The sequence below is a fragment of the Netta rufina genome (genome assembly GCF_964035555.1).
Source record: "Netta rufina genome assembly, chromosome: 10".
In the NCBI taxonomy this organism is placed as follows: domain Eukaryota; kingdom Metazoa; phylum Chordata; class Aves; order Anseriformes; family Anatidae; genus Netta; species Netta rufina.
In genome coordinates this window covers 10,595,436-10,618,131 of record NC_140133.1, presented here as the reverse complement: position 1 = coordinate 10,618,131, position 22,696 = coordinate 10,595,436, and the positions used below count along the sequence as shown (strand labels likewise).

At 33.8% G+C, this 22,696-nt stretch overlaps 1 protein-coding gene across 1 annotated transcript in view; it reads left to right on the top strand.

Annotated features, from left to right (window-relative positions):
* The window catches only part of DNAH12 (dynein axonemal heavy chain 12), a gene marked incomplete at both ends in the record, with an annotated part of 66,096 nt that extends 44,402 nt beyond the window's left edge, over positions 1 to 21,694 (top strand). The window contains 25 exons of the mRNA XM_084292899.1: positions 814 to 945; positions 1,397 to 1,486; positions 2,984 to 3,124; positions 3,254 to 3,495; positions 3,877 to 4,024; positions 4,492 to 4,637; positions 5,671 to 5,885; positions 6,458 to 6,650; positions 7,512 to 7,704; positions 8,675 to 8,847; positions 9,337 to 9,477; positions 10,341 to 10,499; positions 10,853 to 10,997; positions 11,887 to 12,037; positions 12,351 to 12,604; positions 13,178 to 13,318; positions 15,212 to 15,349; positions 16,274 to 16,507; positions 16,931 to 17,119; positions 17,603 to 17,706; positions 18,735 to 18,939; positions 19,135 to 19,272; positions 19,767 to 19,858; positions 20,409 to 20,476; positions 21,504 to 21,694. Of these exons, the coding sequence (XP_084149025.1) occupies positions 814 to 945; positions 1,397 to 1,486; positions 2,984 to 3,124; positions 3,254 to 3,495; positions 3,877 to 4,024; positions 4,492 to 4,637; positions 5,671 to 5,885; positions 6,458 to 6,650; positions 7,512 to 7,704; positions 8,675 to 8,847; positions 9,337 to 9,477; positions 10,341 to 10,499; positions 10,853 to 10,997; positions 11,887 to 12,037; positions 12,351 to 12,604; positions 13,178 to 13,318; positions 15,212 to 15,349; positions 16,274 to 16,507; positions 16,931 to 17,119; positions 17,603 to 17,706; positions 18,735 to 18,939; positions 19,135 to 19,272; positions 19,767 to 19,858; positions 20,409 to 20,476; positions 21,504 to 21,694 (4,023 nt within the window). The remainder of the gene's footprint in view (positions 1 to 813; positions 946 to 1,396; positions 1,487 to 2,983; positions 3,125 to 3,253; positions 3,496 to 3,876; positions 4,025 to 4,491; positions 4,638 to 5,670; positions 5,886 to 6,457; positions 6,651 to 7,511; positions 7,705 to 8,674; positions 8,848 to 9,336; positions 9,478 to 10,340; positions 10,500 to 10,852; positions 10,998 to 11,886; positions 12,038 to 12,350; positions 12,605 to 13,177; positions 13,319 to 15,211; positions 15,350 to 16,273; positions 16,508 to 16,930; positions 17,120 to 17,602; positions 17,707 to 18,734; positions 18,940 to 19,134; positions 19,273 to 19,766; positions 19,859 to 20,408; positions 20,477 to 21,503) is intronic.
* Between the last annotated feature and the right edge of the window lie 1,002 nt (positions 21,695 to 22,696).

Here is a 22,696-nt window from a genome sequence, read left to right as displayed (position 1 = left end):
ATGATGATACTCTTCCGTTTATTTGGGAAAGAATGCACTGAGATGAAAGGATGTTAAAAAGTACTAAATTTCCTGAGTTTTAGCAAAAGAGATATAATACCTATTAACAGTTATGGTTCAGTAGATGTTCATTCCAATGTACTCAGATTACAGTACAGAAGGGGGGTGGGGAGGGGAGGGGAGGGTTGTGCGTTTAAAATTTTGTTTGTTCCTTTGCAAGAAAGTCCACCTGTGGGGAAAGTACCCAAAACCTGAAGTTATCAACAGGAGTATCAGCTGAATTTTTTCTTTCAGCTAAGTTAAAGTTAACCAGCAATGTGTTAGAAAGCTAATGTTTGTGCCTAAGAATTATCTGGATCTTTAAGTGAAAGGTTTCCTCTTTGTCATAACTTAGTCATGACTTAGACATGATCTGAAAGCAGTATTTTTTACGAAGTCCTGCAGGATTTGCTTTGTAGGAGTCATGAAGGATATGAGATATATATTAGATGATGCTTATGAAAGCATATAAAAGTATTCTGACCTAGACTTTTAAAAATATAATTTTAGTTAATCATTAGTTTATAGTTACTAGTATTTCTTTCATTTTTATTACCTCTGCATAGGATAAATTAATGGGTATTTTTAATTGTCTAGCTAATGCTGTATCATCCCTTCTAAAAGTCCTTAAAGTCCTTTATAATTATGTTCATTGGCAATGGTGCTGTAATTTCTTTTTTCTTTTCTTTTTTTTTTTTTTTTCTTTTCATTTATCTTAATGGTGAGAAGAGCATAACATCATAATTATTTTTTTTAATGTGATTTTTATTTTAGCCTTCTGATATATCAATTGTCAAATCAATGAAAAATCCTCCATCTGGTGTCAAACTTGTCATGGCTGCTGTCTGTGTCATGAAAGACATAAAACCTGAAAGAATTCCAGATCCTTCGGGGACTGGAGGCAAGGTAATATGACACACTTGTGAGTTGCAAATAAAAGTGTAATTCATATTCTTTGTCACAACACAGAGCACTTGTTCAATAAGTAAAATAACACAAGGTCCAGTAAAGTAAGCAAGTATTTACAGCCTCCATTCATTATTTTGCTGAAAACTATGCTTCAGACATCTTCAGTGTCCAATTTACATAATTTGGAATTTTGAAACATGCAAAGAAAACATGTAATTTGCTTAACTCGTATATAGGTAAAGAGATAATAAATAATTCTTCCCTGAGTCACTGCCTGGTTTTAGACTTGGTTGGGGGAATATATTTGATATGATAGACTTCATTGCTGTGTCAATGAGATACAAGATCATCCGTATTAAATATACATGATTATTAGAGAAGGTTACTCTTTTTTTGTGCGTGTGTTTGTTTTAAAGTTTGAAAAGTTATTTCCTGCTTTCTTCTGTAGATTTTAGATTACTGGGGTCCAAGCAAGAAACTGCTTGGTGACATGAATTTCTTAAAGGATTTGAAAGAGTATGACAAGGACAATATTCCGGTATGATTTTTGTTTAAATATTCAGTAGTTTTTGCCATGTGTATATTTTCTTCCAGGGGGGGAAAATTAGAAAATATTATATTAGTGGCCGCATTTGGCCAGAATTTGTCAATTTATTATGACCAACAATGCTTACAAGATTACAAGGCATCTTTATAGGATGAATATTGTCATCGCAAATGAGTCAAACTTTCTCTCTTCCTCGTAAGTGGCATTTCAAAAGGATTTAAAATTCCCTTTGGGAGTTTCTAAGGCTTCTATTTTGCCTATTTTCTATTTGAATGAAATGTCCTGTGCACAAATGTTTCTAACTTTGAAATTTAAAAGTACTATCTCATAAAAAAAGACATAAAAATAACACAAAACTGTCATCTGTCTTACCCCAAAATGGCCATAATTAGGTGCCTTGATAAGAATAGGGATAGTGTGTATGGTACTTTCACCAAATATTTTTCCACCCTCCCAGAATTTAAATGAAGGATGCCCTAAGTTAGATAGTTTCTGTTTTTAATAGCTTTTGGTGAATCACTCTTCTTTAACTTCTCTAGTCCCCTTAAGATCATATACGCTTTCAATATCCACAAGATCTTTTCACAAAGCACTCCAGAAGTCTATTTTAAGTGACATGAAAAGCTGTGTTGTTTCTTCTGAAGCTTGGTCCTCTTAGCCTCATTTCACGTGTTTTGTTTTGGTTTTATTTTTATTTATTTATTTATTTTGTAGAGACAGTGAACGTTTGATCCTTGTCCAATATTTCCATGCCTTTTTTTTAAGATAGTTTTTCTCAGTAAATTATTCCAGTATTATATTTTCATTTTCTAAAATAACTGTCTACATTGGTTCTTTTTATGTTTTTTTTTTTTCTAATTGTGTAATTTCGATTGCATGCATGCTGAAAAAATGGGCAATATTTTTTTACATATACTAGAACATACACAATAAACCAAAATGTACTAGCTACATAACTTCAAATTATGACCTACTATTCAAGAGTGTGATCCTTGCAGTTTTCCAAGTTCAGTAGAGATTGAGCTTGCTTTGCCCTTTAGAAAGCTGGTTCCAAAAAGAAGGTACAAGCAATGTAATTCATTCAGATCTTGTCTTATGTTAGTAGATACACATTCTTATAGTCAGTCCCAATAGCTGTGTCAAGAAATGATAGCAAATAATGAAATTAGCATGTTTTGCATTAAGGGACAGTGTAAATTATGGCTTCTATATGGCTGTAATGATCTTAACACTTAAGTAACTGCCACATGGAAGATACACTAATTGTGTGATTATGAAGGATAAGGATAGGATTAGGATGAAAACATGAAAGGCTGCAAAGAGTGACAGGGAAATTTAAGGAAACAAATGAGAAGTGGTTTCTACAACAATTAATAAATGCTGAGCAGTTCTTTATTATTTTGATATATAGAGAAATGGCAATCAGTGTCAGCAGCAAGCCTTTGCTGTATGAAAAATTTAATGACCTGTAATGCATTCATTATCCAGGCAGCTGTCATGCAGAAGATTCGGGCTGAATACCTGACTAATCCAGAGTTTGATCCACCAAAGGTGGCTAAAGCTTCCTCAGCAGCAGAGGGTTTGTGTAAGTGGATAATGGCAATGGAGGTGTATGACAGGGTTGCAAAGGTAAGTTTTTGATCCTAATCCCACAGTGATTATGATTTTTTTCCTTTGCTTGGTATCTTCACCTTAAGCATTGTTATTAAATAATAAATATACAAAGTGTGCATTTGTGTATTGTTTGCAATTGAATAGGTTGTTGCACCCAAGAAAGATCGTTTGAGAGAGGCACAGCAATCCTTAGCAGAGACACTAGCACTTTTGAATCAGAAGAGAGATGAACTTGAAGAGGTCGAAAATCGTTTGGCTGCTTTGGAACAAACCTTTACTGAGAAAACTGAAGAAAAGGCTCGTTTAGAATTCCAGGTTGATCTGTGTGCTAAAAAACTAGAACGAGCAGAGAAGTTGATTGGAGGCCTTGGTGGAGAGAAATCAAGGTTAGATCAAATGTCAGATATAGTATCTATTGTAGAAACATTAGTTTCTACATCAGTTCTCTGAGGCTTTAATACTCTATTTCTATCTGAAGGTTGTATGGGATTATAACTGTTTGGGCCCTTGGAAGATTCTTGATTATGGTAATATAAAAATGCAGGCAGTAACATTGAGAGAATTGTAGAGAAAGTATTGAAAATAAGAAGAAACAACAATGTGATATATATAATAACATCTCTCTATATAGAGATACAGATATAACATGTACATACATGTTATATGATATATGATATAACAACAACAAAAAGGTTGATGCTTGTCATCAATGCCATAAATGTGGGAGTTTCAGCAGCATTTTATTCTTTATCTTCTGCTTGTCATAGATGGAATAATGCTGCAAATGATCTTCAAGACGTGTATGATAATTTGACAGGAGATGTTCTGATATCAGCTGGTGTGATAGCTTATCTAGGAGCATTTACTGCTGGATTTCGACAAGAATGTACGAAAGATTGGAGCAAGCTATGCAAGGTTAGAACATTATCTTATTTTTTAATAGTTTTTTTTTTAGACTGCTGCAAAAGGCTTCATAATGTGGGCCTAAACCTAAAATCCTTTTTAATTTGTTTATTACTAGCCTAATAAAACTCATTAAAATAAGTGAGATAAATTCTGCTAATCCAATATTATGTAAATTTAGACTTCATTGAATTAGTGAATTTACTTCAAACTTAAAATAGCATGTCTGAAATTGAGAGCACATCATTAACTTTGTGAGGCTTGATTATTATTTAAATATAATCTCAGAATTTTCTCTCTTTTACCTTTAAATAGAAGAATTAACTTTAAAATCTCTTAAAAAAACTCTTAAAAGGAAATGTACTTTGGCCATCTGAATTGAAGACATTTAATAAAAGATGTAAAGAAACGTAATAAAGGTTTGTTTTTTTTTCTTTCTTTCTTTCTTTTTTTTTTTTTATATTTTTCTTTTCTTGCAGAAGAAAAATATCCCTTGTTCTGATACTTTCTCTTTGAGTAATACTCTTGGTGACCCAATAAAAATAAGAGCCTGGAATATTGCTGGTTTACCAACTGATGTCTTTTCTGTAGACAATGGGGTCATTGTTGAGAATTCCAGACGTTGGTAGGTGACAAAAAGATTTAATTTTCTAATCCAAGAAAACCCAAGATTTCACACACACACACACACACACACACACACACACACACAAAACAAACAAACAAACAAAAACCTTAAACATCTAGAGACAGTTTAGCCTCTGTAAATACAATGTACTGGAAAGCAGAACTGGAAACCTTTTATCCTTATCTTCTGAATTTAATAAGTTTGAGAGATATTAGACTAGAGGAATTTGAATATATAGTTACTGGAAGTTTTCTGGAGGTGCAGTGATGTGAAAGCTTCCATTAGCTATCTACAAATTATCTGCACTGAGCTGGAACATAAGATTATAAAACTTCCTATTAATGTTCCTGTGATCTGTGTTATCTTAAGCGTCTTAACTATAGATTCAGATTGCATTTGGATTACAATGTATAATTCCATTCTTTGAATGTTACTTAAATTCTCTGAAGGGTGCATTAAGTGGAGATGTTTAATATTGTTCATTCTTGACTTCTATTAAAATACATAAATATGGATAAAATCAGCAAGAGTAATGGGGAACAAATTTTGTTCAACAAAATCAAAATACAGTCATCTTGCCCTGTCCTTCTTACAATTCCAACCTTATACCAACTAATATACTAACATCTCAGATTCAAATTGCAACTGATTGTTGATTTTTTTTTTTTAGGTGCAAAGATATGTGAGAGAGAACTCAAAACTATCAGCATTTGTAAAAATAAATTTAATTTAAAACTACAGATAAATAAATGCTGATAGTTCTAGTGGAGGGGCAGAACAAGATCTTCATAGAATTCTGCATTCAGGTGTATTTTATGAAAAAGTTATGAGTGTTTTTTGCACCCCTTAAAACTATTTTTGCTATTACTTTTCAAGTTGTGATAAAACACTTGTACTCCATATGTCAGTTAAGTTTTAAAATAACTGAAATCAAGATTTTATCACTTTTCCCTTGACAACCTGACACGGAAGCATTTTAATATAGCTTGAAATTTCTGCAAGAACAGAGAATTTTTTTTGTATATTCTAGGCCATTAATGATTGATCCTCAAGGTCAAGCAAATAAATGGATCAAGAATCTTGAGAAAGAAAACCGCCTGAATGTTATCAAGGTCAGTGACACAGATTATATGAGAACCCTGGAGAACTGCATTCAGTTTGGAACTCCACTTCTGCTGGAAAATGTTGGGGAAGAACTAGACCCATCACTTGAACCTCTGCTACTTAAACAGACTTTTAAGCAAGGTACATCAAGATTAATTTTAAACCATTGATTACATTACTGTTCAGCTTTTAGTCTATGTTATTGTCTGGTTTACTTCCTGGTTTATTGCTACCTCCACAGCTTTCTTGTGCTTCTCTGAAACTTGCTGAGTAGCTGTGACTTTGGTTTTCAACTTTTCTTTCTCTTTTATCTGGAAAAAGACGGAAAATGCAGACAAGCACAAGTATGTGCTCCTCCGTTCTGAAATGAAAAGGGGAAAAGTTGAAACACTGTTCACTGGAGTTTATTTCAGAAAGATAATTGAAGGAAAGGGTAGTCCCTAAGAATTCGGTATTTGAGAATAATTTCACTGTTCTCAATTGCCATCTCTGGTATTGTATATGTACATTGAAAGTACAGTAGAAATTGGATTGAATCAGTTTGAAAATTTCAGTCAATGTGAAAATTTTGCAGAGTATCAGATTTATGTATTCATTTTTACTTTTCAGAAAATTGTCATTTAAATTTGCTTTTAATTCATCACAGAAATAATGTTTTTTTCTATAAGCAATTGACATAAAGTTTTTCTTAATGTTTCTAATTTTAACTTTAGGAGGCATGGATTGTATCAGGCTTGGTGAGATGGTTATTGAGTATTCCAGTGATTTCAAGTTTTTCATTACCACAAAACTGAGAAATCCACATTATTTGCCTGAACTTTCTACAAAAGTTTCTTTACTCAATTTTATGATAACACCAGAGGGACTTGAGGACCAATTGCTAGGTATTGTTGTAGCAAAAGAAAGGTAGGTATCTCTGTTTGGCAAACGGCCACTTAAAATATTTTATGGCATAATTCCAAGGAAATGAGAGGTGAATTTGTTGTAAAGCAAAATGAATGTTACATGTTGTAAGTGTTGCTCAGTAAAAGCTTAAATTTTTTTTTGGTTTTCTAAGTTGTCTTATACAAAGTTTACTAGGACTTCACTGAAATGCAAGTAGATTATGTGACGTTTACTGTGAGGTGTCAACAGATAATCAAAATAGCAGATGTAAAATCAATTTATTTTTTTATGGCAATTTTCTCCTGTAATATTCTTTTATTTTTGAATAATATTGACATAGTTTTCTATGTTTAAATCATTACTGTGTTTTTGCAAGTCGATTAAGCTGCCAGACATAGGTGCTGAATTATTAAGATTTAGTTTTAATTTCTTGAGAAATAAATACAGAGTACTTCTGAAACTTAATACAGGTCTTATCTGAACCTTCACAGAGACATAAAGTAGTTTCTGGGTCATACAGAACTGTCTATGCAATTGGGCTAAATTCTGTTTGCTAAAAAACTGCTTCCAGGAGTAAACTTACTCCGCATATCGCACTTTTTTTTCAGATCCAGAGATATAATAAAGTAAAACTTGGATGTGCCGACATTTGTAAAGTACTAAGATGTTAAAACTCAGCAATTCATTTCCAAATACTGAAGTTATGCAAAGAAATCTGTACTCTGTTATAAATATATGCTCAACAGTATCAACCTATTTAAACTGATGGGAATACTCACAAATATTTATGGTGGGAACAGAGAGTTGTCTTCATGGGCTTCCTTTATAGTCAGTGGAAGATGAGAATTGACTATGTTTGCTATACGTGTTTTTCTTCATCAGACCAGAATTAGAAGAGGAAAGAAATATTCTCATCCTTCAGTCTGCAGCCAATAAAAAGAATCTAAAAGAAATTGAGAGGAAAATTTTAGAAACCTTACAGTCATCTGAAGGGAATATTCTGGAAGATGAGAGTGCTATTGAGATTTTGGATTCTGCTAAAATAACGGCCAATGAAATCACAAAAAAACAGCAGGTAAGGAATGATAATGTTTTTTCCTTAATAATATGTACAAATTAAATGCAAAATTTGCAGCTAGCAAAAGAACTGTGGATTAGATGCAAGGAAGAAATTCTGTGCTTGTGAAATATGAAGAAATAAGATTTGGACTATTCTAGAATCTCCACAGGTGGTTTATTCAGTCTCCAATTTACACATGTTTTGAAGAATATATATCTATCTAAAGGACTGAATAAAAAGTGGCAAATTCTGAAGTTAAGGTAACATGTTAAGCTAAAGGAAGGACCTAATTTTAAAAACAAAAAGAAAACTCAGACATTAATAATCTGGGTGACTAATATAGGTATTCAAGCCTAGATTCTTTTGTTATATTTAATGAATAAAATACCATCTGAAGTAAATGAGACCCAAATAATAAAAGAATAAAGATGTTTTCAAAATTATTACAGACTTAACAGAAATCAAACTTTCTTTAAGCTGATGTTGTCCTTTTGTTAATACCTATTAAGGGTAATCTTAGAATATGTCTAACAGTTTAATTCTGAAAAACCTTTTTATATTCAAAGTATTATTTTGTATAAAGCTGATTTGTAGTAGAATAAATAGAGCTTAAATACATGAGCAGTCCGAAATTGCCCATATTTTTTAATATTGCAGAGATAAAGATTGATACAGTTGCAGCTAAATGATGCATCAGAACTGTTGTGACATGTTTATCCTTTGTTTTGACTATTGCATCCTACAGTATAGATAAATAGATCAGGCACTACTGCATTAAAGTGCTCATTTTCCTAGTGTAGGCATTACCTATTGTGATTGTGCATTTTGGAACATGAAAGTTGTCTCACTGTAGTGTTAGAAAGTGCTGTGTAGAAATATTTTAATGATGTTACTTGGTAGGAACATTTTTGTTCCAAAGAACAGGAAGATTGTCTTTGGGGAAAACAAACAAACAAACAAACTTGAAATTACTATTGATATGTAGGTTGCAGAGAAAACGGAGCTTAAAATAGCTGAATCTCGAGAAGGCTATCGACCAATTGCAAAGCATTCATCGGTGCTGTTCTTCAGTATTGCAGACCTGGCAAACATTGATCCCATGTACCAATACTCCCTTAGCTGGTTTGTTAATCTCTTCATCAACTCTATTCATGATAGGTAAATACAGTATTTATAGTATAAAATAAGATGTTTTCATTCTCTTCTTCTGAACAGTTCCCTCTGTTTTTAAACCATTTACCTCTCAGCCCTCTTTAAATGTAGGCTTTTGAAACAAAATATAATTTGTTAGTAAAATAAATATTCTTTTTAGTCACTGTTTGAGCAAGTCATGAACTGTAAGCATGCACTGCAGACTAATATTTAAGTATTTGTAAGAATCTTGCTTATAGAAAGGGTGTTCACTATGAACACTACAAGAGTGCTGCCACCTAACTCCAGCAAATCAGTTCATTATTTTGCTTGGAACTCTCAACAGAGCTGTGAAGCATTGAGTGTAATTGAATTTGGGGGGAAATGGGCTTCTATGTCTCTTGTGGAGCATGCAGGCTTAATATGATTCATCCACAGCGTTAAATAGATTTAGATCCTTAACTGATTTGCTTAAGTTATTAAATCTGAAGTCTTACCTTATTTGTTTCTTCTTAGTAACAAATCCAAAATTTTGGAGAAGCGACTTCGATATCTAACTGATCACTTTACATACAATTTGTACTGCAATGTGTGTCGCTCACTGTTTGAAAAGGACAAGCTGCTCTTTTCCTTTTTACTCTGCTGCAATCTTCTCATGTAAGCTCATTTTTCCGAAGTTTTTAATAACAGAAACCAATGATTTTCTTACTGGGGAAAAAGTCAAGAATATTTGAGGTTTTAAATACTCATAATATGGACTAGTGAAAGATGTGGGTACATGTATCACTACTATAGCCTTTGGGCACGTTACAGAAAAAATGTTTGTGTTCATATTTAAACCAATGGCTTAGTCACTGATACATCTTTTAAAGAAAATACATCCGTTTAAAGAAAATGGATAGTAGTATCAAAAGCTATTGCTATTACTTAATAAGTTTATAAATAGAAGTCTGATGCTATTGTGCCATTCTAGCAACTTCTAGCTTTTTGTCTTTTTATTTTTTTTTTTCCATTTTCCCTCATCTTCCTCTTATACCTGTTTGCATCCATCATGAGATCTCAGTTGTAGTCTTCTCTCTTCTACTGTCTTTTTATTTGTCTTCCTGTGCCTTTTTTGGGGGGGAGGGGAATTTTGTGCTAATACATTGTGAAATGAAAGATAAATTCAAAATTGTGTGATCATGACTATAATGCACATATCTATTTAATAACAGTGTGTACATACCTGTATATGGACCATTCTTCCTGGCCCAATTTTTTCCTTTATTGTATTCCCAGAATCTATTTTTTCTATCAAGCCTTTAAAAATTAAGAATAATAGCACTTTTTAAAAACAAATAAGTAGATATATACTTTTAAATCTTGAAATCATTACTGTAGGTGTTATCAGTCATTGTCTACCATACAATTTCTTGATTGTCTAGAATACTGTGATCTGATCTCAGCTGTTACTGCAGTAGGAGTATTGCTAACTGTTTTTTGTTTGTTTGTTTTTGTTTTTTTCCCTGCCTGGAATATAGGGCTAAAAATGAAATTGAACGTCAAGAGTTTATGTTCTTACTAACTGGTGGTGTGGGTCTCAAGAATAAATACAAGAATCCAGATCCATCTTGGCTACCAGATAAGAGCTGGGATGAAATATGTCGTGCAAGTGAAATCCCAGCTTTGAAAGGACTGAGGTATAGTAAAATGATATGAATTATCCATAATTGTTTTTGAACAAATTACGCACAACATGCTGAAAAGAAATGTTCTAAAGTGGAGTTTTTCCTGAAATACAAGAAGCCAAAAATTCATGCCATCATCCCACACCTATGATTCTTTCAAGTACCACACAATGCTGGATAGAAGAGGAAGCAGAGCTTACTGTCAACTCAGAACCTTTCAGGTGAAGTCTTGTATTTCTGCAACAGCATGCTGGGGAAAGAGCTTCATTCAGCTGTTGGATTATTTTCTGATATAGATGTATTTTTGATAAATATCAAAATACACTCCAAGTATTTACAGTAATTGTAAGCACTTTTTCCTCTAGGAATCACGTGACTGAAAATATAGGTGAATGGCAAAAAATTTATGACAGCAAAGAGCCACAAAGCTTTCCGTTACCAGAACAATGGAATAATACATTAAACGAATTACAAAAGATGGTAATTCTTCGGTGCTTAAGGCCAGACAAGGTAAAATGATACATTATCATGTGTTTGTAGACTGTTGCAGGTCTTATACCATAGTTTGCAATAGTTATTAAAAAAAAAATAGTTGTTAAAAGAAAATATGATGAACAACAGATTATTAAGAACAGGTTATTAAGAAAATAAATGCTATTCTTATTTTTCAATTAAGCAGTGAAAACACCAGAAGCATCATCTGAGATATTCTGTTTGCATTTTTCAGAGGATATTCATCATTCTAGTTTTCTTCAAGTGCTCATTCATGTTCAGTCTGTTCTTTGATGCACCCTATATACCCAAGAGCAGGACATGTTAACAAGAAGAAATGCACAGTGTCCAGTACAATGTGCTTTCATACTAAAGGTTAAATGGGAATAGAGAGATGAAATGTGCTGAACAGCCAAATAGAACTTTTAACACATTCTTCCTTATTTCACTTATCAAATTGTATTGTGTGCTGTTTAGGAACAACCAATGTTAGGATTTAAAGTACATGTTGCAACTGCTTATTAGTGAACATTAGTGTAATTAATTCTAAGGGGGAAACATGCTGGTCCTTCACACTAGGTAAAGCCTCAATTAAAGTTTTAGTGTGATTCAGTGTTGCTCATATGAGTTATTTTACCTTTTATTTGCTAAAAACATTTTAATCACCTTTGGGGGAAAAAAAAAAAAAAAAAAAGAAATGAAAGGCAGGGGGTGACAACATGAGCTGAAACCTATGCTTCTGAAGCATTCAGCAAAACTAGTCTCACATCTGTGCAAACTAGAAAGGTCTCTCTCTAGGTGTTTTGCTGAGGAATTTAACTGAGTTAGGGTACAGTGTACTTTGAAGATGCTGTGAAATAATCATTTATGTTTGATTTAAGTTAATAGTCTGTATTTACTTCACCAGCTTGGTCCAGCTATAACAACGTTTGTAACAGATAAACTGGGGAAGAAATTTGTAGAGCCACCACCTTTTGATCTAACAAAAAGTTACTTAGATTCAAATTCTACAATCCCTCTAATATTTGTGCTATCTCCAGGAGCAGATCCCATGTCCAGTAAGTATATACACAAAGAGAAAATGAAAGCCAAGAATATTTTTTCAGATTCGAGACCTGCTCTTCCTCTTCAATACACAGTGGAGATTATTTTGCCCTTAGCACAAGTAGATTTGAGTGCATTATGTCAGACTGATACAATCATGTGCTCCCTAAAAAGGACAACGTTATTTAATACTGAATAATTACAATCTACACTAAAGCTATACCTTCTTGTTGTATGTATATTTTTAAAAAATAGTAATTAACATTTTTTCATGACATAGCTTCTTTTTAATGAAGAAACGCTAAAATCATATGCTTTCTTTTCAAGGCCTTCTGAAATTTGCAAATGACAAAGAGATGGTCGGAAATAAGTTTCAGTCCATCTCATTAGGACAAGGACAAGGACCTATTGCTACAAAAATGATTCAAGAAGGAATGGAAGAAGGAACTTGGGTTTGTTTACAAAATTGTCATTTAGCTGTCTCCTGGATGCCAGTACTAGAGAAAATATGTGAAGAGTTTAGCAGTGAAAAATGTCATCCAGACTTCAGACTTTGGCTTACTAGTTACCCGTCCCCAAAGGTACGTGCATTGACAAACATTATTTATTCATAGAAGGGAAAAGCTGGTGAAATTTTATCCAAATTTTTCATATACCTGAAGGAACTAATAATGTGGGACTTTTCTCAAATGCTTAGAGGCTGTTGAAGAGATAATTTAATCAAGAAAGGTCATTTAAAAATTAGTTCTAAAAATAACTATACCAATCTACCTTTTCAATACTTTGATATTGTGATGTGTGATATTTTGTATAGTAGTGAATGGAGCTGCATATTGCCAGCACGGGTAATTAAGGAGGTTTTTTTGTTGCCTGTGAGTTTTTCTTTCACATAAATTGAAAAATTTATTTTTGCAGCATACATTTTACCTGTAAGGTATTGAATACCAACAAAACTCTTTAAAATACAGGTTTGTAGTTCACAGCACAGTCTTAGCTTTCTTTGAGTTCTTTTTTAATCTGTTGATCTTTAATATGTGATTTCTTACAGATAACAGTTAATATAGCAAACAAAACATAATAATGTATTGTTATAATAATATAATTTATATATTCCATACTTTCTGAGTCCAATTTTGCTATTTTTTAATTTCTAGTTCCCAGTAACTATTCTGCAAAACGGAGTAAAGATGACAAATGAACCTCCTACTGGTCTCCGGTTAAACCTACTTCAGTCATTTCTTTCTGATCCTATTTCTGATCCTGCATTCTTCTCCGGATGCCCTGAAAAGGAGCTGGTAATTTTCTCATCTCTTTATCTCTTGACAGTTTGTTTGTTTGTGTGTGGTGGTGGTGTTTTTGTTGTTGTTTTTTTTTGTTTTGATCCACAGATACACTGATTTCTGTCCAGTTAGTATCATAAGCTGAAGTGATTATGAGTTTAGGTTTTAGAATGATTAAAATGATGACCTGAGAATTGCTATACTGGGTAATTTCATGTGGCAATCACTAGAATGTTTTCTTTGGCTTTATTAAATAACACAAATCTGAAATGTTACATGTACATATTACACAATTTGTATAAACTTCGAACATTCATTAGTACAGGATACCTGTCCAAGTTCTGTAACTGAGGGTCAGAACTCAGCTGTAATGCCATTCCAAACAGAAGCACATGCAAAGCCAAACTTCCTTTTGAAAGTACAAAATTAGGATAAATATAAGCATTATCACTGTTGAGATGATAAGCACTCAAATCCTTTTCTTGCTCTCAGGGACTAGTACTGCAGTGCCCATATCTCTTCCTGATAAATAAGGAACCACTTAGCTAATCATCACCTGTGAAGGAAGTGAAAAAACAGTGGGATTAGTCAGCAAAGAATATTGTAATCAATATATATATAGCTGTGAGTGGGTGCAACTAAGGATTTACATTTAACAGTACAACTATATTTTATATGTTTGTCTACTGAGGCTTAAAATTAAATATCTGATATTTGAATTCTTATGAAGTCAGCACCCCTTTACACGGAAAAAGAGAAAAATCTTGTATAAAACTGTAATGTTTTCATTGGTCACATGGACGGTGGGTTTGAATGTCCTCTCTGCAAGTCTGCAGATGACACCTACCTGGGTGGTGCGGATGACACTTTAGAGGGAAGGGATGCCATCCAGAGGGACCTTGACAGGCTTGAGAGATGGACACAAGCAAAGCTCATGCAGTTCAACAAAGCCAAGTGCAAGGTGCTGCACCAGGGTCAGCAATCCCCAGCATCACCAGACTTGGTGATGAATAGATTGAGAGCAGCCTTGTAGGGAAAGACATGGGGTTCTGATGGTTGAGAAGCTCAATATAAGCCGGCAATGTGTACTGTCAGCCCAGAAAGTCATGTCCTGGGTTGCGTCAAAAGAAGCATGGCAAGCAGGTGAAGGGAGGTGATTTTCCTCTACTTTGCCCCCTCACGAGACACCGCCTGGAGTACTGCATCCAGGTCTGGGGCCCCCAGCACAAGAGAGACATGGACCTATTAGAGTAGGTCCAGAGGAGAGACACAAAAATGATCCAGAGAGCTGGGACAGTCCTCCTATGAAGAGAGGCTGAGAGAGTTGGGAGTTGTTTAGCCTAAAGAAGCTTTGTGGGGACCTTCCCGTACATAATGGGGGACTACAGCAAAGATGGGGATACTCTTTATCAGGGTGTGCAGTGACAGGACAAGGGGAAATGGTTTTAAAATAAAAGTGAGTAGATTTAGCTTAGATATAAGGAATAAAATATTTACTATGAGGAGGGTCAGTGCAACAGGTTGCCCAGAGAGGCTCTGGATGCCCCCTCCCTGGAGGTGTTCAAGGACAGGCTGGATGGAATTTGGAGCAACCGGTTTAGTGAAATGCATCCCTGCCCATCGTGGGGGTATTAGAACTAGAGCATATTTAAAGGTTCCTTCCAACTCAAACCATTCTGTGATTTTTATGATAATGGCACACCTAAGTATGCTTGCATACGTGGCAAATGTATCCATATTTTATTCCCAAGTCAAATAATCACAATGTACTTCATAGTTGCCTGTAGTTGTACACTAGACAGAGTAGTAATCAAATGGTGTGTTCTTGGTATAAATTGCTATATAGAATGAACATATAAGTCATTTTATGATACTTTTTTGTTCTGTTTTGTTTTGTTTTTCTTGAAGGTATGGGAGAAACTGCTCTTTGGAGTCTGTTTTTTCCATGCTCTGGTTCAGGAGAGAAGAAAATTTGGGCCTCTTGGTTGGAATATACCCTATGGGTTTAATGAATCAGACTTGCGGATTAGTATCAGACAGCTGCAGGTAAAATCATCTATCACTGCTTTTATTTAATCTCTGATTTTATGAACCATAGGGAAGAGCCTGATAGTCAGAAAGGAACATCCACTTCAGTTATATCAAATGTTCACAGAATTTTAATCAGACTTCCATGAACGCACTTCAGCCACAAAGGCAAGGAACATCAATCATATTATAAATATTTTCAGAATGACAAATGAAATAAAATTGTTCTGCATGAGGTTTTGGTTCATACAGACTTACGGCATATAATGAGTGTATATATAATAAATTTTAAATTGTCATATGTAAGAGCTCATTGTCCTGTAAGTAACACCATGCTAGAAACAGTCACCTATTATGGTGGCTTTTGTGGTTAGCAAAAGGAATTTTGTTTTTATGTATATAATGTTAAATAAACAGAGGTCCAAACTGTTCTTGTCCCCTAAAACAAAGTACTCTATGCTACTTGACCTTGAGTCTTCTGCAGGCACTTTAATAGATCAAAATCAGGAGAGCTAAAACTGATTTACAGAAGTTGTTGAAGTTATCAAGCAGTTAATGAAAGAGATCAGAAGGTTCTGAAGGTTGGAAGAAAAATTCTGTGAAACACACATTTCTTTATGCACAAGAAAGAGAAGTGTCCTTCTAGAAAGTTTAAGTTGAAGAAACTATCCATTTGTAAATAATTCAAGAATGACTTGAATTACTTATTAATTTTGATGTTCATGAGAGGCTTTTACTACTAACTCCTGTTAATTTTAAACAGTAATTTTACCTGGGAGGAGAGCTGGGGAAGGGAGGGGATCAGAACTTTGGAAATTCTAACACTTAAGTGGGGAGAAAACTCTGTAAGTGGCAGTTTTGCATGCACTACAGCTTCCAGGCCCTCACTTTGTAGGTCAGACTGTTGCTCTGCAGATATTTCAAGTCTCTCTTGTGTTTCAGTTATTCATAAATGAATATAGCCATGTTCCATTTGAAGCTGTATCTTACCTAACTGGTGAGTGCAATTATGGAGGTCGTGTGACAGATGACTGGGACAGACGCTTACTGCTGACGATGCTAGATGACTTTTATAATCCTGAAATAATTGAAAATCCTCGTTACACCTTTTCTCCCAGTGGAATCTATTATGCTCCACCAAAAGGCACATATGAGGACTACGTTCAATTTATTAAGGTAAAAAGTAGCAAAATGACCGTCATAATGAAGATGGCTAAGAACACATCCCTTAAACGCTTCTCTGCATTAAAAAAAAATAGGTTTGCAGCACGTTTAACTGTGTGCTTGGCTTCTTGCCTAACATCCTTGTAAGATCCTTGCTATGGTCTAGTATGTGTTTCTGTGAGGGAGGGTGACTCAATAAGGTAGATAGAAGGATGTAGCACAGATAATCAAGAATTCCTTAGAAATGGCTTTCTGTGTGTGAGTTGATGGCTCTATCACCAGTAATATGGTCTGTCAATACCCATCATTAAGGTCCTTATCCACTTTCTGTTGAAGTCAGTAGTAGTTTTTCACTCAGCTTCTTAAACAAATGTTGGATTTAATTCTCAGTCTTTTGCTTTATCTCATGCAAATATTTACTGTATTTTGTCCTAGAATCTTCCCTTTAGTCAGGAACCAGAGGTATTTGGTTTGCATGAAAATGTGGATATTTCAAAAGATCTTCAGCAAATTAAGATCCTCTTTGAATCTCTGCTTTTAACACAAGGAGGAGACATTCAGGGAACTTCTTCTGGAGGTGGTGACAGCACTCTTTATGAAATTGCAGATGATATTCTCAGCAAGGTATTGTAGTGTACCAATGACTCCAATTTATCTTTTTACAAAGCAGAAATTCTTTAGACAGAATCTTCACCGTAAAATTGACTTCATATTGGAGGAAAAATCTATTGGAAAGAATTAAGTGCAATAATATGAAAGTAAGAAATTGTGTGGCTATATTTCGTTTGAAACTATTTTTACAAAGTAGACAGGAGATAGGACAGAGAAAACAGCAAATGAAGTTTGAAAGAATACTTGTTTCACTCATGTAAACAAGTTTAAAAAAAAATAAAATGGAAATGTATTTATAATTTTTCATGGTAAGGAAAAATCTTGGTGGTTTTTAAAAGATAAATACAACTTAATTGCTTTTATTTGGATTATGCTACTACAATATTGATTAGATACTCATGAGCAAATTTAACAGTTTCATATCTGCATGCTTTTAATATAACTCCAATTTATAATGATATATGGAATGATTTCTAAACATGTTGACATTTACAGCTTCCAAACGATTTTGACATTGAAAGTTGCCTAGCTAAATATCCTGTGAGATACGAAGAAAGTATGAACACTGTGTTGGTGCAAGAAATGGAAAGATTTAACAAGTAAGAGGGTTTTATTTTATTAAATGTAACCCAAACCACTCCATTATCAGAGAATGTTTTTCAGCCACTCATATACCGTAAACACTGGAAATTCAGAATGTGGGATAGATTTTGGGAAAAATGATCTGGTGGCAAAATGAACTGAAAAGGAAAAAGTGCATGATAGAAGAAGAGAGTCTGAGTCTAAGGAGGCATTTTAAAAGAATGTGAACAATATTCTCATTTATTTATTTATTTATTAACTACTTTTTCAGTGTATTTCATTATATTTTACTTTCTTCCTTCACATTTTCTGGCCTGCAGAGCAAAGAGCTAAGAAACTGTAATGTGCACGCAGTTAATAGTTTATTTCCTTGGTAGCTGGAAGTATGTCTGCTTATTTCTATATCATCTCATATGCTTTTGTTTTTAAATTCTTACTTGTTTTCCCCTTTCCCGATGCCTTTCTTGCTATAATTCTCTTTAACATATTTTTTCTTGAGATTATGTAACTCTATCCATTTTTATTTTTCTCTTTGGGTCCTTAGTCTCTTTCTAGTTTTGTTTTCCTGGTTTTCTTTTTTATCTCTACCTGCTCCTCCATTCTTTCTCCCTTGTTTTTCTCTGCTCTCCTTTTTCTTTATTTCTCTATTTACCCCTTCTACTTCAGTTTCTTCCAAAATTGTAATAATACTCTGTGGCTGTAATTCTCCATGGTTTCAGACCTTACCCTCCTCTTATTTTTTAATCTAAAACTTTTTCCTTCAACTAGTATACAGCATATACACATTTGGATTTCCAAATTTATCATTTTACCATACAGTATAGATTATATTAGAGATTAAAAAAGAATATATTCAACTCTTTGTAGTCTTAAATAACTCTGTAACATTAAAGATGTGTCTTTAAAGAAACAGTTACAGTTAGTTATATACCAGTTACACAAATTCCATAGATCATACTATAGTCCTTTTTGTTTTCAGTGCATATGTAGCATCTTACAAATCATAAAGAACTTAAAATAATTCTGTCTTATTTTTTAATTCTAGTTTAATCCGAACTATTCGCATAACGCTAATTAACCTGAAGAAAGCCATTAAAGGATTGGTTGTTATGGATGCAGAATTGGAGGCTCTGTGTGGCAGTCTACTTATTGGAAAAGTTCCTGAGAATTGGGCTAAGCATTCGTATCCTAGTCTAAAACCATTAGGGAGCTATATTCTAGATTTTCTGGAAAGGCTGAAATTTTTACAGGTAATGTACAAGAGGCAGTGCTACTAATTATTTAATCTACTTTTTTCATATAACTTGCCCTTTATGTTAAAGGAATATTGGGAAACAAGTGATAGAGTTTGCCAGATTTTCTAAATCCAATTATGTAGAAAGTGATCAAAGGACATAGGATTTGTCTCTTTCTGATTATTGAATGTATCATTTTCCTCTTTCCAGGATTGGTATGAATTAGGGAAGCCCACAGTTTTTTGGCTGTCAGGATTCTATTTTACTCAAGCGTTTTTAACTGGAGCTATGCAAAACTATGCTAGGAAACACAGAATCCCTATTGACCTTCTGGGATATGAATTTCAGGTACAGATGAATTATTAAATTAAATTAAGTGTGTATTTTATTAATCTGTGTCCTGATGTTACAGTGAGATACACTAAGTAAATCCTGACTGAAATGTTCATTTTCCAATTGTCATGCTGCAATTGAAGACATACATTTAATTCTGTGATAAGGTAGGCACATTTCTGTAAAAGAAATTTTGAAAGTAGTTCTCTCATTGGACCTGGGCCTCCACTCAGAGAAAAAAAACAGCCTACACAGTGCATATTTGTCTGTGTGATTAAAGTCTTATTTTATAACCTACAGTAAGGTTAACCACATAACAAATTAACAGAAAGGCTAACAAACCACAGAAAGCTTTTGTCCTTATGGTTTTGTATAAAAGCAGTACCCCAAAGAAGGTACTATATTATTCTGATTTTGGATCGATTTTCTGAACATTGGCAATAGGTATAATACCTGAAAAAGCAAACACCTAGGAAAGTTTATTAACACAGATCACTTATTTCTTGTAGGTTATTCCTCAGGACACTGCTGATACTGCACCAGCAGATGGTGTTTATATACATGGATTATTTTTAGATGGAGCTCGCTGGGACAGGACAAAGTCAGTAAAAATTATTTTAATACAGTTTTAGAAAGCTTTTTTAAGTGCTCAAACAAGATTTAAATATTTCAAGAGTTACTTTTCATACTATTACAATAAAACACTTGAAAATATATTCATTCTTCCCATGGTCTCAAGATGAGAAAATAAAACAGTGACTCTTAAATATTATTGTGCTGGAAATGTTATTGTGATGGAAATGCATTAAAATACACTCCTTCAAAAAATCATCTGCCAGCATGAGTAGCAGAAAGATTTCAAGCAGATACTCCAATTTTTTTAAAAAATAACCAATAATTGGTATCTAGCCTGAGTCATCTTAAGACTAAGACTGTTGTGACTGTAGGACTTACTTTGCTTTTCTTACAAATTCTTCAAATAAACGTTATATTGCTAGATAGAAGTATTTTATATGTAAAAATACTTTTTCATGCATGGAAGATGGAAAACAAACATCAAAAAAGAGCACTGAGATTTTATTTTTTCTGTCAGCCTTGGCTTGGTTTAATACCAAGCCACAAATAATGACTTTGTTGCTTTCTCTCACCAGGGGAATGTTAGCTGAGCAGTATCCCAAATTGCTCTTTGATATAATGCCAATCATCTGGATAAAGCCAAGTGAGTATAATTACCTTGAAGTATGTGCTATTTGACAAGATACTTGAACAATGAATTCCTTTTTTACACAAGACCAATGATCATACCCTCACCAAAGCACCCAAATGTGCACTTGACCTTTGACTTTTACATAAAAGATTGAATGAGTCAAATTGGCAACCACAGTCTCATTTCATCTGAGCTGTAGGCCTGTCCCCCCCTCTTCACAGGTGTTCGTAATTATTAATTTGACCAATGGATTATTTAGATTAACCTGATCTGTTTCTCAACCAAAAGATAATTTTGGTAGGAAAAGCACATGGTGTTTGAATTCCTGGCTTACTCAAGTTGAGGAGAATTTTGAATTGACCTACAGAGATTTGCTGTTTTACCTCACGTGATTTAGCAAGGTTTGCTCAGATTATTTTTATCTGCTCCTAGTTTTCTGTGATACTAGTGAAATATTTTCTATGACTCTTTTCTTTGATTAAGAACAGTAAATAGCTGATTTTCATTTATTCACTTAAGCAAGACTTTATATTGCAGTTGTTGCAACTTAGATATAATTAGCTAATATGCAGTCACACCAGGTTTCTACTTTTTCTGTCTATGCCTTCTTTTGGCATTGGGTGAATCTGTTCTCAGGCTTGCTTAATTTTAAACATTGTGCAAGTTGCATGTGAACCGTCTAGTTCTAAGAGGATTGTTGAATCTTCAGTGATTTGAATTGCAGTTAGGCTCTGTGGCTGCTGGACCATAATTCTTAGGGAGATTCTAAAAGCTTGTGTCTAAATGTTAATCCTAACATGAAAGCAGAATGCAAAATGTTTTAATTATGCAACTATTCAGATTTGAATGTGTTTTTGAATTATTACAAGTTTTGTAGAATTGCAGAAAAGCATAAATTCTGTAAAAACAGATATTGTGTTGCTCACAAAGCAATATTGCTATTTTTAATTTAGCTTTAAGATTGTTACTATAAGTATGTGATATTTAGATTAGTACTTAATGTGGAGGTTATATTCCTTCTTTTTTTTTTTTTTTAAAGCTGCAAAGTCGGATATAAAGAAATCTAATGCGTATGTCTGCCCTCTCTACAAGACAAGTGAGCGTAAAGGAGTCTTATCTACTACTGGACACTCCACTAACTTTGTCATTGCTCTGACGCTTAACACAGATAAACCAGTCCAACACTGGATCAAGCGAGGTGTTGCATTGCTCTGCCAACTGGATGACTAACTTTGACCAGTTCAGATACAAATGTCAAAAGATACCTTTCGTTTGCTTACAGAAGGGGAGCATGCTGTATAACAGAAACTTAGAGACTTTTTTTTAATCTTAAAAGAGGGCATGTGTTTTCTAATCCTCAGTATTTTGCCTTAAATAAGTATGTGTTATTATTAGCACCTTTACAATCTGTAAAAGGTATGGTTAGGCTTTTAGCCTTTGGAAACATTATTAATGTGTAAACGTACATTTTATGCATTACTAAAATATCACTAAATATATCTTAACCAAAAACAAAGTGTGTGCACTTTCTGTGAGAAATAGTACAATTAATAAACTTGAAGCGTTAGGAGTGTTGAATTGTGTGAGCGGAAACCCAATAGATAGTAAGTTTGGGGATTTCAGTCTGTAATAGGCACTACCAAGTCTCTTCCTTGCTCAGCAAATTCATCTTTCAGGACTTAATTTGGATTTATTTATTTATTTATTTATTTTTACTTTTCCAAACAGTTTCTGCTAAGCAGAAATGATCAAATCCTCCCTTATGACTGCCTGCCATAAAATGTTATTTCTGCTGCTTTGTTGCTCCAGAGAGGCAGTCCAGTTTTAATTCCTTCAATGATTCTGTACTTTGGTTTTCTTAAAAAAAATTAAAATAAATAAAAGATAATTAGTAAAGCGTTCTACCTTAGTTCTTTAGCAGAGGAGAGCTATTTCCACCTTGCATTCAGACACAGCTATCATTGTTTCTTTGCAAGGATCCCTCCACAAAATAGAGTGAGTGAATTAAGCACAGAAAAGTCTCACTCCAGCCTACCGTCACTGTTATAAATAGACAACTTTGTTTTTCATTTCATTGCTTACTCTGTGTTACATGTAGAAGAGGTTTGGGATGTTTCTTTCTGAAAAAAACTCCTTTTCCTTCTACAGACTCTATATTATCTTTTGTTTGCTTTTCTGTTTCTATTAATATTTATATGTAAATTGTGAATAGGCAATCAGAAGTGCATAGTA